We start from the raw sequence: 18298 nt of genomic DNA on the forward strand, positions 1-18298 counted from the left end.
GACTAAAAACAAATGACATGGTAATGTAATAATACACAAAGATAACTTTTAAAAGTATGATAATTAATACCTGTTATGACATATGATGATTCCTTGTTAATGTCAAATAATGGACGCAGAACATACTGATTAAAATACAAGCCAGAACCTGATATACTAATTATGTGTGTACGTTACCGCTGTCACCCATCGCCTCCCCCTTTCACTCACACGTGGCATTCCAAGTCAGTGCGCAGTGGTTTTCTCTGAGAGGCAGAAGATGTCTGTCTAATCATCAGTAATAGAATCCCGCTACATAAATAATAAAAATCCGGTGGCGACATGTAAATTCAGCAGTGCTTCGCTTTCACAGACGGTGGGGACTACATCAAACTTTTACAGTCACTTAGAAAATAAGCTCAAAGAAAGGTAAGCTCTGTGGACATGAGGTTAGCAAAGCTAGCTGTGGAGGGACAAATTGCATTTGCTATAAAAAAAATTATAATAATTCACTGCGCTGAATTATTGTGCAGAGGTGTTGACTGACATGTGGTATATGGGACAACACTGTCACCATAGGGAAGTGACTTTCAGGAATAATCTGATTCTTCTGAACCGCTCTTTTATGGAGCTAAAACACTTTGATAATTCACAAATGCACAAGTCAAGATCCATAAATGCACAGAACAAGATTCCCAAATGCACAGAACAAGATTCAGACTTGTATTTTTGATGCAAACACAAATATCTCTTGATTTATAAACTGCTTTTGGCCTGTGAATTGCACTGCATCTGTGTGTGAATTTTGAGACTCCCCTGATGTCTCAATACACAAATGCCTTTTTTAAATAAATGGTCTATCTACCAACACCGCTGTGTCCATGCCGAAGCACTGACAGTTTAGACCTCAGCCTGGCTTCTGGAAGCGACAGAGGAGCGGTAAGTGAAATATCTATCTAACATATTTAGCTATTTATAGCATGGCTATTGTTAATTGTGCAACAATCATCACAAGCTAGCTATGTAAGTGAGTAAGCTGTACTACTGAGTTATACTAGCACTTCTGCATGCTAATAGCGTCAGACTAGTGTCTTTCCATATAGTTGAATGTATTCAAGATAATAATAGCCTTTGTATATTATGAATTGTTATAAAGCCCAAGTCCTTAAATGAGAAATTATAGCAATGTAATAATTCATTTAAGTCATGCTTTTCAGAAACACAAAGTAATTTTATTTTTACTTATCATACAAAGCTGAATATACAATTTGCCAAAATATGTACCCATCTCTAAAATACACATTGATGTGCATTTCTTAAATTTTTTTGTTAGTGGGAGCCTTTACTGTCTTATTGTCAGTTGGTTGTTTCTGTCTGTGCTCTGCGGTGACATTGTGAATCTATGACATAACCAGTAAAGCCCAGCTCATACTGAGACAAAAAACACAAATGTAAAAACCTGGTAGATGATAATTCATACATTGTTTATGTAATATCTTTGGGTTCTTGTCTAATACTTTACATGAAAGAGCGATCTGGACACCGACGTGGATACTTCGGTTATTTTTGTTGGTAACCAAGACAACAGAATGTAATTTCGCAACCTTACATGTGAGCATGTGGGTATTAATATAACCCCACTACCTAGAACCAGCATTTATACATAATAAATACAAATATAATGCAGTTTATATTTCATAGTATTTAAAAAAAATCCTTTCAACATTCTAAATTAGGAGGTAAAGACTACAGGGACTTCACTTTTGTTACAAGACTGCGCCAGCACTATTATTTTTGAAGTGTAGCAGACTGATCTGTCTTATATTTGAAAGCCATGTCTCAAAAGCAAGAAGTGCTGATATAAACTTAACTGGATTATCTCAGTCTCAAAACTGGATTTGTTTAACCATATACTGTATATGGATTTGAGACAATCATTACTTCAGATTTTTTGAAAGATATACTGCAATATACATTTTTGTGGATTAATCAGTACAAGTTTTCTCTTCCATAGTGTCACTAGATGTGCTGCATGACCCGATGAAGGTGTCTCTCAGCTACTTCACGTTGAAGCTCCCCAGCCACGACCAGATCTGCAGAACTTTCACCAGGACTTGGTGATGACTCTGACTTCCATAAGTTCTGGTTTGGACTTGTTTAGGGTCACATGTCATCAACTTCTAGTCAGTCTCACTTCTGAAATAAAATCACTTAAAAATTAATTACTTCTGAAGCTCATTGATGCTCAGGAATTACCTACATCTGCTGAGAATTTTTTCTTTTTTGTGGAGAATGACTTCCTTGTTTTTAATATGTTAAGTGATATCAATACAAGTTCGTAGATTTTTTTTTTATTCTTCATCTAGCACTGGGCTTCTCACCTCCAGACCTCAGGAGCTGGCATACTGCGACTTGTAGATATGTCTCTGGTCCAACACACCTGACTCTAATAGCTGAATCACTTCCTCAGTGCAGTCGGGTTCTCCATATTAACATCCTCATTATTTGACTCAGGTGTGTTGAAGCAGAGACACATCTAAAAGTTGCAGGCCCTCCAGGCCTGGATTTGAGGGCCACTGATCTAGCTGGTAGTTTACTTTTGTGAAGTCATCAGCTGAATAAGCTTGAATTGCATAAAGATAATTTCTGTCCTACTCAAAGTCACTGGTATAGTTCGGATAGAGCCTGATAAAGAAGGCTGGTTCTGTTCTAGGGACGACTATGGAACCTCTGGAGACAATGGTGCAAAGAAGGATTCTTTACAAAATCAAGACAGTTATGGACAACCCTGAGGATCCTCTTCATGAGACTGTCTGCGAAAACAAGACAGATTGGCTATAATACAGGCCACACCAGAGATCTTCCCTGCCAACAGCCATCACCATCTTCAATGGCACTTTGAAGAATCTGAATTAATGAGTTACAACATTTAATTTCCCTCTGTGATTAATAAAGTATTTTTGAATTTGAATTTTGTTGGACTGGTTGAAGGCTTTATAGCACTAATTAAGTAAATACTTTTACTATTAACACTTTTTAGGTACAATTCATAGCATTACAGGGAATGATTGTTATGAGACCACAAATAATTAGAAACAAGCTCTTTAATTCACTAGGTCAAACTTGAAAATGAAGGTACTATACTAGTTAACACAAGATCTCACTCAACATTACTGGCACTACTGACATTTTTGATCTTATAATTTGACTAGTGAGCATTATTAGTAGTGTTTGTTGCCTAGTGTTGCCACAAAGAAGCTTTACTCAATCAATAAAGATTTTGGGTTTCAGGATGTAGTGGTCAGAGCAGGGGCCCCATACGTAGGCTACAGACCTGTCCCTAGTTTGGTACCCTTTTTGCACCTCTTCTTTTCAGATTACTTGTAAATGAAGGCCACTAGAGTTGATATATACTGTATATATATACAGTATATAACAGCTTCTCCTATACCCGTCCCGTCATGCACACACGGAGGAATGTTGGTTGGATTTTAAGTCGTTTACTTTTTTATATTTTTACCTGTAATGAGTAGTTGACACAAACAGCGAAGTTAGCCTCCCCTACTGGTCCACCAGTCACTCACAGCAGAGCGCAAAACAGTCTGTGTTTTACAAATAATTATTACAATGAAGTTTAACAATATGTTTTTCTCTGACATGTGATTGTATAGTGGTTTTGATAAATGATACATCTTTAAAATAAAATTTATACAATTTGGTCTTTCTTTTATAAATGAAATAATTCAGAAAAATAAATGCAGACAGCAATCAAAATTAGTTATTAAATTACTAAATAGCACCCTGTGGTGTTTCACAGAAAAAAAAGCTGGCCGTGTCGTTGTCATGGAAACAGATAATAAACAAACTGACAAATTAGCAAACATAACTGAAACTGACAAACATAACTGACACATTAAATTACTGACATTTTTACCTGTAATGAGTAGTTGACACAAACAGCGCAGTTAGCCTCCCCTACTGGTCCACCAGTCACTCTGTGTACTGCAACAAACCTCCAATTTAGTCCCTGAACAAAACCACAAATACTAGTCAGAGGAGAACCGGATTTGATGACTTACCATAGCAGAGCGCAAAACAGTCTGTGTGGAATTTCCGGTTTCCCCTCGTATTTATAGGCAACCAGTAGGGGGCTCCAAACACCACTCATCACAAAACAATTATGAAATACATACGAAGATATTTACAAAACATATTTTAGCAAGAATTTCACCCGTATATCTAATATTCGTTACATACACTCCCCTGAAATTCTGCTAAATATGAAAAGTAATGCTTCAAATCAAACAAAACAAAAACAAACAAACAAATAAAAAAATGGGTGTACTAAGGGAAAAGCAAAAAGAAAGTGTGCAACACTAGGAACAAAACTGGGTATACTTGTCAGTTCAAAAACTCTCCCAAAAAGGAGTATGTAAAGAAAGAAGGCAATCAAACTCCTAGCTAAACACAGACTCAAAGGTACCCATTACGCCTCTGAAATGTAAACAATGTTCCTGTGATCCTAAAAGTACTACTCAAGCACTTCTATGCTTAACACTGTCCTAACTCTGTTACTGAACTGAAAATGCATTTGAAAAAACTGAATCAGGGAACTAACAGATATGGCAGATAAAGAAGTCTCATCTACTGTTTGATTGTTCATCTCACAAATAAGACGTCTGGGGGGCCTAATGGAACTACGGTCCCTAAGAATACGATGGTCCAGCTGTGTGGAAATAATCTGAGTGAAGGAGTCTGGAATGGCAGTGTCTGGAGCAGCTGTCACAGGGGCGTCAATGTCTACGAGGAGTTTGTCAGGAGAGGGCACGTCTGGATGGACAGAGCTGGTGTTGGATCAGAAAAGGTCTTAATTATATTATAGATGAGAATAATACTCAGAGACGAGTTCTTCAACTGCAGGCCACGGCGGGAGGAGATTTATTACACTGTTCCACAGATCAACTTACAGTACAAGTCAAAATCTTGTCTCCCCAAAATCTCATTGTATTCTTAGTCAGTCTGTTTTATAGAATCTCATTTTCATTGGTGTAAGTTGGTAAGTTTTGACCAATAGCATTACTGCCCGTGTTTGACGTGTGTCCTTACGCACAAACTCTATCAGCTTTCAAATGAGTGTGTATTGGAGTTTCTTTGGGAATGTTAAGACCTATTGACCTCCAACATCTGCTCCATTTCAAAGGTGCAAAACAAGCCCATTATTATTCTTATCTATCCAAACAGTTTATTTCTCAGACATTCTTTCCGTCTCACTTCGGCTTCGCACACACAAGGAACTGGGAGCCAGGTCAAATCGACCTTCTTTGGTGCCAGATTTCCTTAGCGAAAAACAACCCTATTAGGAATATTTCCGCTCTTACACTGGTAGGGGTTGTTACTATGTCTGGACAATGTTTTAGATCTTCTACATCATTGACTGTTGAGTGGTCAATATTGTGGACAGGAATCGGGTGACTGGTTGGACTGGATGTAACAACTGAGAGAGAGTCAGACTGGGCAGCACAGGATCCCCGGTCAAGTGAGTCGTCATCATCTGAATGGGTTCCGTCATCGCCGGGCTGCATCAGCCAGTTGACTGTGCGGACATCACTGTCCTCCCTAACATCAGGTACATCTGGACATAGACCACTTCCATGCATAGCAGCAGCACTGTCAGATTCATGGTCAGATTCATGGTCCTCAGTACTCTCAGATGGCAAGAAGCTAACAGAGAGAAGTAGGTTTCTGTGGACAACTCTCTCTCTGCCCGTTAGGACATCCTTAACTTTGTAAACATTGATATCAGGCTATGACCCCATATCATAAGGGGTCATATGATATGACCTCATAAGGGGTAGATTCCCACTTGTCTGCAATCTTGCGTTTCCCCGGCACTTCTCTGTTGGCGATCAGTACTCTGTCTCCAATGATGAGAGGTGATCCCTTGAACTTGCGATTGTATAGCTTGGCATGGCGAGTCTGTTCCTTGAGACTGTTTTTCTGCACAATCTGAGCAGCCTCGTGTAGATCTTTCTTTAGGTGAGAAACAAAGTCTGAGTAGTTGACAACAGTATCATTGGTGAGGGCATGTTGAAACATCACATCAATAGGTAGACGAGGGATCCTTCCAAACACCAGGTAGAATGGTGCGAACCCTGTTGTCCATGCTCTGTGCAGTTATAGCAGAAGGTTAGTAGCTGCAGCATTTGTGGCCACTTTGCTTTTGGCTGAGGGGGAAGGGATCTGATCATGTCTCCCAGAGTCCTGTTGAATCTCTTTGCGACACCATTCCTCAGGGGGTGAAAAGGGGTTGTATGGGATTTCTGTATCCCAGCCATCTCTAGAAGCTCTTTGATTAGCTTGCTCTCAAAGTTGGCCCCTTGGTCAGAATGTATACGGCGAGGAAACCCATAAATGAGAAAGAAGTTGTTCCAGAGATGACGAGCAACTTCCTTGGCAGTCTTGATTCTTACAGGGGAAGGCGTGTGCCATCTTGGAGAAATGATCAGCCACAACTAGAACATCCACAGACTTGTTTCCTTGCTCAGCAGTCCAAATGTCTATGCAGACTAATTCCATAGGCTCAGTAGTGGCTATGTTTTGAAGTGCGGCTGTGCGGTTCTGGTGTCTTCCCTACAATGCAGCGCTGACAGGACCGAACATAGTTCATTATATCACGGCCCATGCCACTCCAGAAAAATCTTTGCCTCGCCAGGGACAAGGTACGGTGCTGACCTTGGTGACCCGCTGCATCATGGAGACCATGGAGAACTTTCTGCTTCATTGAGTCAGGTACTATGAATTGGAGGATTTTCTTATTCATGTGAGGATCTTTCCTTGCCTTGTACAGCATGCCATTCTGTATGGTGAGTCTGGTCCAGTGTTTCAGCAGCTTACTCACGCTCTGTGATTCATTAGCCCTTTCACGTTTGGTAGGTCTTCTATGTCTCCATACATAGTACATGGCTCTGCTGATTGTGTCATCAGCCTCCTGCCAATTGACAAGCTGGCTCTGTGGGAATGCAGACGACTGGTTTTCATCCAGCAGAAAATTGGAGTCAACACCAGTGCCCATCATAAGGCTCACACCTCCGCTGGACTGAACATTGAGGATGGCAGCAACTTCCTCTGCTGAGACTGAGCCTTTTGTGTTTGGTGGAACTGTATCTTGGACTGGCTCATTTGGAATCTCACTACCATCATCTACAACAGCTTGACAGTTGTTGGACACTCTGAAGACATCCTGTATGAGTCTGTCATTCACACTGTTGACCTGGTCCAACAGCGAGGTATATGGCGTGGTATATGAGGCGATGACCCACACATGACTGGACAAACGGCTCACGGCTCAAGGTGTCTGTGGCCCATCCCTGGCCCATCCCTGGCCAGGGATGTATTTCAGGTCAAAGTCATATGCAGCAAGCTTTGCCACCCACTGCTGTTCACACACGTCAAGTCTAGGTTTGGTCAGAATATATGTCAATGGATTATTATCAGTCCATATGGTGAAGTGTCTGCTCTTCAACCAATGGCTGAATTTGTCACATACTGCCCATTTCAAGGCAAGAAATTCAAGGCGGTGTGCAGGGTAGTTCAGTTGGGAGCATGAAAGAGTTCTACTTGCAAAGGCGACTGGCCTGTCCACTGTTCCACCAGACGGTAGTTGTGACAGGACAGCTCCAGTCCCATCAAAGGATGTCGACAGCTAGAATGAATGAGGCCTTGAAATCTGGGTGGGCTAGAGTAACACTTGTCATGAGGTCATATTTCAATGTCTCAAAAGCAGTCTGGCATGCTTCTGTCCAATCAGCAGGTGTCAATTTTACATTACCTTTCTTTTTGACAGGTGTGCGACCTCTTTTGTGCTTGTTTTGAGCATCCAGTCCAGCTGTGAGCTTAAACAGTGGTTTTGCCTTTGCAGAACATGCCTCAATGAAGCTTTGATAGTACATCACCATGCCTAGATAAGATCTGATTTTGCTAGGGCAAGGTGTTTTTCCATCAGACTGCATGAGGTCAGTGATTTGGATGTCATTTATGGTCTTCACTTATTCAGGGTCTATTCGGACACCATTATCACTGACAACATGCCCAAGAAACTTCACAGTCCGCCTTAGGAAGAAGCACTTCTTTTATGCGAGTTTAAGATTGTGTTCTTTAAGGCGGGAGAAAACCATGTGTAGGCGATGGAGTGCGGTTTCCTCTGTAGGTGCAAAAACCATCAGATCATCACGGTAGCACAATAGGCTTGTGAAGTTCTCATCACCGAATATGGACATCATCATCCTCATGAATGTAGCTGGACTATTGCACAGGCCTTGAGGCAGGCGGTTGTATTCATGTAGTCCAAATGGGGATGAGAATGCTGTATATTTTTTGTCATCAGGGTGAAGAGGGACATTATAAAAGCCTGATGTCAGGTCCATCGTTGAGAAGAACGCATTACCACCAAGGGCAGCCAAAGCATCAGCTTAATGTGGAAGTGGGTAAGCATCCTTCACAGTTCTCGCATTGAGCCATCTGAAGTCAGTGCAGACTCTGAGGTCACCATTTGGTTTCCATACCAGAACGAGTGCAGACACATACTCACTGTTTGACTTCTGTATAATGCCTCTCTCTTCCATTTCATTCAGAGTCGTTCTCAGTTTCTCATACTGGCTTGGCGGTATGCGTCTGTAGGGTAAACGGTATGGCTTGTTATCAACAAGACGGATGTGGTGAATGAACCCCCTTAGTTTCTCCACAATCCTTCTTGTGAGGGGAGAAGATCGACTCATGCTGCACAATGAAGTCAAGGAGCTTGTCTTTCCACTGCAGTGGCACTTCACATGATTTCAGGTCAATGTCTTGCAGACCCAGAGCCTTCAGTGCATGCATCATGTCCTCCTCTGACCTTGGCTGCACAACTTCACTCTGTACACACTGCATATTACACTCAATCTTGTCAGCTTTTGGTAGGTCTTCAACTGCAATACATGGAGACACATCTGCTAATTTGGCATTTCTTGTCAGTACTACAACTGTGTCTGTAGGATTGATGACCCTAACAGGCACAAATCGATCTCCCCAAAGAGGAGTGACAACTCTGCCAACAAAGATGTGTCCCAGCTTTAGACCGTGTTGGCTCAACAATCACTGTACTGCCTGCCGACATCACTACTGACTCAGGTAACTTGCTCCAGACAAGGTGTTCACTCTGTGGTTTCAGGGTCACACAACTCTTGACTTTCACTGTCCCTACTGTCCCCCCCATTCTGTGTTGGATAGTAGTGACAGAAATTGGCAGTGGTCAGGTGTCTGGCCGTTGTTTGGTGCGGAAACTAGTCTCCAGTAGCTGTCAGTGTTCTTTAGTTGGGTTAGAATGTGTTTTATGGCATTGCTGCCAAGAATCACCTGTTCTGTCTGGCCTGAAACAACCATTGTTGGAATTATCATCCTGCATCCATAAACCATGACATCAAGGTCATACATGTCTTTGGGGAAAACCTGTTGTCCACCACAGCCTATAATGACATAATCTTCAGCCATGCCTTTCGTTATGTCAGGACACTGCTGTAAAAGGGACTGAACAGAGGACTCGCTTATTGTACAAGCCATTGAACCACTGTCTAACAGTGCTTTGAGGGTGGGGCCGTTCTGTACAGACACAGGTGTGTAAAACAGGCTGTTAGTTTCTGCTATTCTGAGGGATCCCTGGAATATCAATTTCTTGGATGGGATCAATGTACTACTGTACAACTCATAGAGGGATGCATTATCTTGGATTTTTGGAAACTCATTATTGATGGGAGGCTTATTGAGTTCATCTGCACTGCCTCCCTTGTGTGCAGACCAGTCAGTTTTCCTGATGCTATGGGGCAGCTCTTTTAGTTGGGCAGTTGTGGCGTGAATGGCCTGGAGCATAACACTTGAAACAGAGCCTATTTTCTCAGCAATGCGACAAGGCACTGTGGTTGTCAGCTTTGCAAATAATGCGTGGTTTAAACGTGAAACCATCAATTATGTCCGTATTGTCTACAGGTCACCTGGGTGGAGTTCGCCTTCTTACATGTGATTGATCAGAGACTCCATGCAGCAGAACCTTCTCTAACATGAACATTACATCTGTCAGGGAGACATACTGAGGGCTGTGTGTCTGGGAGTACTCCTGACTGTTGTGTGTAGGGACCAAGCCATGGTCCACCTCTGCTTTGTGCACTTTAATGTCCACTGTCTTCTCGTGGTGCACTGGGGAAGTTACTTTACAGCTCACCTCAGCATGGTACTCATTCAGCACCTCCAGGACTTCACACACTGACCACCTATCAATAGTTTTGGACCTGAAAGTGAGAGTCAGGTCTTTACAGGGACAATTTCTAATACACATACGTGTCACCTCCATCTCAGGGTTTACAAATTATTTGCCCTGTTCTCGGACAAAATTTATTGGTTATTTTAAACTTTTTTAACAAATAAAAAACTGCAAAGTGGGGTGTGCAATATTATTCAGCCTCTTTACTTTCAGTGCATCAAACTCACTCCAGAAGTTTAGTGAGGATCTCTGAATGATCCAATGTTGTCCTAAATGACTGATGATGATAAATAGAATCCACCTGTGTGTAATCAAGTCCACCTGCTCTGTGATAGTCTCAGGGCTGTCTTTAAAGTGCAGAGAGCATCATGAAGACCAAGGAACACACCGACATACTGTTGTGGAGAAGTGTAAGACGGATTTGAATACAAAAAGATTTCCCAACCTTTAAACATCTTAAGGAGCCCTGTGCAGGTGATCATATTGAAATAGAAAGAGTATCAGACCACTGCAAATCTACCAAAACCCCGACGTCCCTCTAAACTTTCATCTGGAACAAGGAGAAGACCGATGAGAGATGCAGCCAAGAGGTCCATGATCACTGGATGAACTACTGAGTACTACAGCTGAGATGGGAGAGTCTGTCCATAGGACAACAATCAGTCATACGCAGGAAGAGTGGCAAGAAGAAAGCCATTTCTCAAAGATATCCATAAAAAGTCTCGTTTAAAGTTTGCCACAAGCAACCTGGGAGACACACCAAATGTGGAAGAAGGTGCTCTGGTCAGATGAAACCAAAATGAAACTTTTTGTCTACAATGCAAAATGCTTTGGCATAAAAGCAACACAGCTCATCACCCTGAACACACCATCCCCACTGTCAAACATGGTGGTGGCAGCATCATGGTTTGGGCCTGCTTTTCTTCAGCAGGGACAGGGAAGACGATTAAAATTGATGGAAAGATGGATGGATCCAAATACAGAACCATTCTGGAAGAAAACCTGCTGGTGTCTGCAAAAGACCTGAGATTGGGACAGAGATTTATCTTCCAACAAGACAATGATCCCAAACATAAAGCAAAACCTACAATGGAATGGTCTGGGAGGAGATCCCTCAGGAGACCATCCGCCACCTCATCAGGAGCATGCCCAGGCGTTGTAGGGAGGTCATACAGGCACGTGGAGGCCACACACAATACTGAGCCTCATTTTGACTTGTTTTAAGGACATTACATTAAAGTTGGATCAGCGTGTAGTGTTATTTCACTTTAATTTTGTGTGTGGCTCCAAATCCAGGCCTCCATTGGTTAATAAATGTGATTTCCATTGATGATTTTTGTGTGATTTTGTTGTCGGCACATTCAACTTTGTACAGAACAAAGTATTCAATGAGAATATTTCTTTCATTCAGATCTAGGATGTGTTATTTGAGTGTTCCCTTTATTTTTTTGAGCAGTGTGTATATGGAAAAAATTAGGAGGTCACTGCACTTAATCCCATTGAAAGCCTCATGGTTATTCCACCAAATATTGATTTCTCTTCTTGAGTTAAAACATTAGTATTATTGTTTCTAAATGAATAGAACTTGTTTTCTTTGCATTATTTGAGGTCTGAAAGCACTGCATCTTTTTCGTGATTTTGACCATTTCTCATTTTCTGCAAACAAATACGAAACTTTTGCTTGTAATTTCGGAGACATGTTGGTAGTTCATAGAATAAAGAACAATGTTCATTTTACTCAAACATATAGCTATTAAAAGTAAAATCAGAGATCATTTTAAGTGATCTCTTAATTATGTATATCTAATTATCAGTGACGTGAGGTTCATAGCTGGTTAGGCACTGACTTCATCATAATCAAATATACAAATGTAGACCACCTGCATGTTATTGTTTACATAAGGAAATTTCGTGCATGCGGACAAAGTTGGAGGGCAAAAAGAATTCTTTTACATGTCATCCATAGCCACACTGTTGTGGTAGAATAATTCCATTAACTCAATGAAACTTGGAAATTTAGGTGTCATTAATTTCGTGCTATGCGCCACAGCAAAGGGAAAAATCGTTTTAGTACAACTCAAAACCACTTCTTTCTCGCTCTCTGCATTGACCAGGCTACACACAGACTTGTTGCCATAGCAACTGACAACAATGCCCCTAAAACACACTGAAATATTTCCCATACAAAGAGCAGAACATTCAGTCCATTGCAGTAGTATGGTTTTAGGCTTAATGTTTATTTTGCGATTATTAATAAGTGATTGCTGTGGTACGAGGAGAAAACTATTGCTGCACTTGACTACAGCTAGCTCGCTGTTACTGTCTCTTACTCTGTAGTTGTGGAGTCACAATGTCTGGGATCATGAGCGCCCCCTGCCATGAGGCAAGAGAACTGCCTGCCTCACCTCGAATCTGTTCTCTGCCGTTTCTGATCGCTCCTCAGCACATGAAACTCGTTACATGTAACCCAGCTGTATTTTTATTTGTCTATTCTGTGTTATTTGCTTTTCTGTATTGCTTTTACTTTATGGGTAGGTGTCCCTTTAAGAGCAAAGTATGACATTACTTTACGGCAGCATTCCGACTGCAGTTGCTAGGGGAATTCCCGGGCTTCGAGTTTCAGAGCTTCTGCAGAGCAGAGACATGCTGGTCTCTGCCTACCTTCTGCATATCGCCCGACTTCTTTATACCTTTTAATGTTTTCCTGCTGGTGCATTATTGTGGCCAATATTGTGGCCGGTGAGAGGAACATTGGGAAGGTGTTCTTGTGCCTGCGGAGGAAGAGAGAGAGCCTGCTGAGTTTTCCGTGTCTGTGGACTCCTGCCATCGTCATTCTGGGTTGCCATCCCAGTCAGGACAACCTCTTTCATTTATCTACTTTGTATGCATCAGACACACACAAAAATATAGAGCTCTATATGATTTTTTTTTTTTGCTGGCCAGCTTCTTTAAATTTTATTTTTCTACCAAGGACCCTGAAAGGATTCTTTGCGATCTAAATTTTATTCTATTTTATTTTAACATTGAGAGGACTTGCTACTGAGACAAATATAATTTGTCCCACATAGTTCAGAAGCGTGTTTAAGTGAAATAAGCACAATGCATATATTCCACTCATGTTTGGAGTGAATGTTGTTTTGTTTTTTTGTTGTTGTTTTCCAGGTAAACTCTGTGACCGAGTTAAGATGAAGTTGGATGTGTCCAGTGACTTGTATTAAACATAACTGGTTGATGGTAAACTGCTATCTGAACCGGAGTAAATTCTATTCTTTGGTTACACACACGCAGTTGGTGACAAAAAAGAAACACTGTACATTATATATGTAACCCTGTCCGTGTGAGACGACACCTCGCTGTTCCTTAGACTCTGCGTTGTGTTTTCTTTAATGGTGGTTGTCGGAAGGAAACTTGAGGCATAAATCGGACACACACGGCGGTTGAGATTGTGGTTCAGACCGTTTATTCGGACCAACCGACAGCGCAGCGGCTTCGCCTTCAGAATTCACAGCAAATACTCCGTGTCAATATAAGTCACATTAATGCAGTTATTATTATCATTCTTTTCTTTTTTTGTTTAACAGATACAGCATATATTAAAAAAAAAGAAGAAAAAGACAAAACAAAACTAACTACTTGGACATTAAAAGTAACATTTGACTACATTGAGGAGCTGGCGGTCAGCTTTGCTTACCTTCAGAATTCAAAGCAAATACTGACCGTTGTACTGCCAGCGCACCGTAACAGACGCCAAGTACGGTGTTCTTCAACGGACACACTTCACCGACTTCCACAACTCAAAGAACAAATCTAACATTTTGGTGGCATCTGCTGACATATTTAAGCCACTGCCCTACATATACATAAGCTAAATTATGGAAAATCTGTTCATATATTAAATGTTTTTTAACCATTTTATTGGCGATGTACAGACAGGAGGAACATGTTCTCATAGAATGGCAGCCAGTGCAGTCAGTGAGAGGTTGCGCAATCGAAGGTGAGGCTCAGCTCGCTGCTGCCTCACCAGCTGCGCTTCCGAGCATTTGAATGGGAAAATGCAAAAATTCAGCAATTTTGAAGAGAAAATAATAAAATTGTAGTGATGTCATCAGAACGTACAGAGTGTTTTCTATTAAATTGAGTATTGTATTTTTGATTAGAAGTTTATTTATTTTTTCTATTATTATTATTATTTTTATTTTTTTATACTTTAAGAGTTTATTTGAGTTAGAAGTAATTGCTTAGTTTTTGTTTGCTTGTTTGTACTTTCTGTGGACAGAGGCTGTGGCTTTAAAAGCAGGTCTCTGCTCCACAGGGAGGCAGTCTGTGGCTAGACTCCTGAGAAGTCGCACTGAAGGTGATGGACTCTGACAATGAAGATACTGCTGTTTGTCTGATTTTAACCTGCCTTGGACGTCCTTTGTATATATTCTGCACCTGCCATCTTTGTTCACCTGTAGAAAAGCTTAATAAATTTCACTAAAGTGATCTCCGACCTTGGCCAGTCATTTATGTTTGACCAAGTCATAATAGAACTCCGTCACACTCTGCTTCACTTGACTGCACGTCACTGATTATATATATATATATATATATTTCCAGCAAACGTTTCGGGCGAGAGGCGGGGTCACCCTGGACAGGTCGCCAGTCTGTCGCAGGGCAACACAGAGACAGACAGGGCAAACAACCATGCACGCACACACTCACAGAATTTAGAGAGACCAATTAGCATGAAAGTCACAAAAGAGAGACTGTTAGGTAAACAGTCATGTTTTTGGACTGTGGGAGGAACCCGGAGTACCCGGAGAAGCTACGCATGCACAGGGAGAACATGCAAACGCCATGCAGAAAGACCCTGGGCCTGGAATCGAATCCAACTGTGCTACCAACTGCGCCTCTGTTTGGCTTCAAAATGACAATAAAAGTTTATGGTTCCGACCTAGCAAACACAAATGTGTGCTGACTAGCTTGTATGTCAAATTACTATATTACCAGAACAACAACATTTGTCAGCAGTTGGTTCCCGGTAAATGTTTGACTTTCTGAGCATTAGATCCAAACTTTGGATCATAAGCATGGTTCCTACTTATGAACCATAAGTCGGCCAAAAAGTCTTACTGGTAAAAGTGTTTTGTCAGTGTCTAGTGTGATCCACTATTCAAGAAGGTTGGAGAGGGATTTTTTATAGATCATCACCCTTTCATGCTGATTAAATGCTTGAGATTAGTTGTGAGGAGTTAATGCTTGGTTTTCTTCATCTCTTCAGTGTAGTGTATAACTGACGACTGTTGCTCCCTATGTCTGTTGGATCCCAGATCTGGCATACAGTGAAATGTCCCGTGCCGTGTTTCCACTGTGGGAGGAGCTGGCTGAAGTCGTCAAGGATTGGGAGGATGTGGTCATTGCTCAAATCGACGCCTCGGCCAATGATATCAACATGTCAATGCAGGGTTCCTACCCATCCCTCTGCCTGTTTCCTGCTCTGTACGCTGAGAGGGTATGTATTACTCACTGGTTCATTTATTGCAATATTCTCAGCAGTAAATCATCTGAATGTTTTTTTTTTCTTTTTTTGCCTGTTTACAAATTACAAAGCATTGAATATTTCTTTTGTGACTTCAAGGTGGTGGTTTATACTGGGAAAAGGAACATAAAAAACTTGGTTAGGTTTATGGATAAAGAGATGAAAAAGGCCAAAAGAGACAGAGTTAAGGTAAATTGTGCAGCAGTTTTTAGGAGTATGAAATCTGAAATATTTTCTGTGGAAAATGAGATTTTTACTCCATGTTATTCCAGGAGGATGAAGACAGGATGAAGTACATAGAGACTCTCAAGACAGAAGAAACAAAAAAAACCAAACCCAAAGATGAGCTTTGATACAGCAACTCAAAGTAATGTCTGTATGCGTCATTTGGCTTTTAAGAATTTTTTTAAAACATTTTTTTTTTACTTGAACCACATTCCTGTGAAAAAGTATTTTCTACCTTGCAGATGACCTCTGTTTTAGAGAATCACACTTTGTTTGAGCAAATAATTTCCATATATTATTACATTTTCTTTATTAACATCTAAATCAAGCTTAAAAATAGTTAAAGCAAGAATGAAATGCAAATTACCACATTTTCTATTCATTTTATTACTACCAGACCTGTAGAATCAGAAAATCTCTTAAGTGCTAGGGTTGGTGGCGGGTCCGACTCAAGGTAGAGTTTAATGACGTAAGGCTAAAAGATTTTCAATGGTCCAATTCTTTAATGATCTGATTTAAGAACTTTCACAAACAGATATTTTCATGCAGAAGTGGGTTGTTTTGGATCCTTTAATAAATTAAATTGTTGTTTGAAAATGCTTTTATCATGTTTTTTTGCTATGCTTTTGGCCCACATGCAGAACACTTCCAGGAGTCACTGAGAAAATGTTAACTTTACTGAACAATCAATGAATAACAAATGTGCATCTTTGTCCGGGAGCCTGGCGATGCGGGGTGAGCCAGAACAATGGAAACCGAGTAGATGAATGATGGGTAACAGTCACTGATAAATGTGTTTTTGAATGACACTCTTACTGATGGAGATAGAAGTGAGTCTGCCTGGGGGGAAGTGATTGGGTTCCAGGGTACAAGTCCTTGTGTGGGTGTTAATCCAGAGTTGTGCAACACTGGGAGCTGGGGATCCATGAATCGGTCTGGTGGAGGTCGCTGGATGGTAATAGCATTGGAGGGTGAACAGGTTACGCGGCACAGGCTTGATGGAGGAGGAGCAAGACGTTGCCAGTCATGGTGTGTGAACTTCACAGTCTTGAGAGCACTGCTGAGAAACCAAGGCAGCACAGAGCACTGCTGAGAAGACCTTTAAAGGAGATGGGAGTGTACAGAGTAAAAAGGGGCCATGTCAGATGAAACCCCACTTAGAATCTTGTGTTGTCTTGCTGAAAACCATGTGACTGGCACCAAATGATGCCTCATATTACATGGGACACATAACTGCTTCATTTTGCGTGTCGGTTTTCAAAATAAAAGCATGATGAGCCGTGCTGTTTCATGGGTTGTTGTAAGTAATGTGGTATCAGAGCATCAGAGGAGAGTATTTGTCATCAACAATGGATGAAATAAAAGGAACACTGACCAACATATTTGATGTGCATTGATGATGACACTCATCAAAATGTAATATTTACTTTTTTTCTTAATTGTTGACTGCACTGAGTTTTTATGTATATTTTTGTGTTTTTATGACTTTGAACTGCATTGTTGCTGAAATGTGCCTCAAAAATAAACTAGATTGAATGATTGAAATGGACATTTGGGAACACTTTGAGATGATCGCTCACATTATGATTCTTAAATCTTATTGTGGTTTATTAATCTTATTGTGAATTAATCCCTCCATCCTCCCCAAATACCCAGTCTGGAAAATTTCACTATTTGGAGTTTGATCAGCAAGACTTATATAAGTCTGTTTCTTCTTGAACAGAAGAAACAGACTTAAAGCTGCTGGAAGAGTAAAATTCTGCACATGACTAAATATAAAGAGCCAAGTAGACATCCAAAAAAAGAGGATTTTGAAGAATTTTAGGTTTTCAGGAAACAAATCAAAACACAAAGAATGTCTGTCCCAACAAGCACTGGACTCCTAAGACACTAAAACAGCAAATGTCTTTATTCTCTGACATGGAAGAAAACACAACAAAACAAAAAGCAGGATTAGTTCAGCTAGAGATAATTTTAATAACTAAAAATAGGTTACAGTTAAATAGGATTTAAGTGACTCTACTGTCACTAAACATGTGTTTGACAAAAATTTTCTGACAGTATTACATATACAAATTTGTGGAAGTATGATTGGAGTGACAAGGCTGTCATAGTTTCAACAGCAGATGTCACTACTGAGTAATGAATGGAGCATTGAGCAATGAACCTTTGGGCAAAGCAAAGGGCTGGAAAGCTTCATTTCTTCATGAAGCTTCATTTGGCCAACACTAAAAGGAGATCTTAAATGTAAGTCACAAAATACAAAAATCTCAGAGATCAAACAC

General features: G+C 40.7%; 1 protein-coding gene across 1 annotated transcript in view; it reads left to right on the forward strand.

Annotated features, from left to right (window-relative positions):
- Positions 1 to 16610, forward strand: part of LOC102223069 (protein disulfide-isomerase-like) — a 30756-nt gene extending 14146 nt beyond the window's left edge. Inside the window, exons 9-11 of the mRNA XM_014473940.2 lie at positions 15580 to 15761; positions 15888 to 15977; positions 16061 to 16610. Coding sequence (XP_014329426.1) covers positions 15580 to 15761; positions 15888 to 15977; positions 16061 to 16141 — 353 coding nt within the window. The 3' untranslated portion in view covers positions 16142 to 16610. The remainder of the gene's footprint in view (positions 1 to 15579; positions 15762 to 15887; positions 15978 to 16060) is intronic.
- The last annotated feature ends 1688 nt before the right edge of the window (positions 16611 to 18298 follow it).

This window comes from Xiphophorus maculatus, chromosome 5, assembly GCF_002775205.1.
Source record: "Xiphophorus maculatus strain JP 163 A chromosome 5, X_maculatus-5.0-male, whole genome shotgun sequence".
NCBI classification, from domain to species: Eukaryota; Metazoa; Chordata; class Actinopteri; order Cyprinodontiformes; family Poeciliidae; genus Xiphophorus; species Xiphophorus maculatus.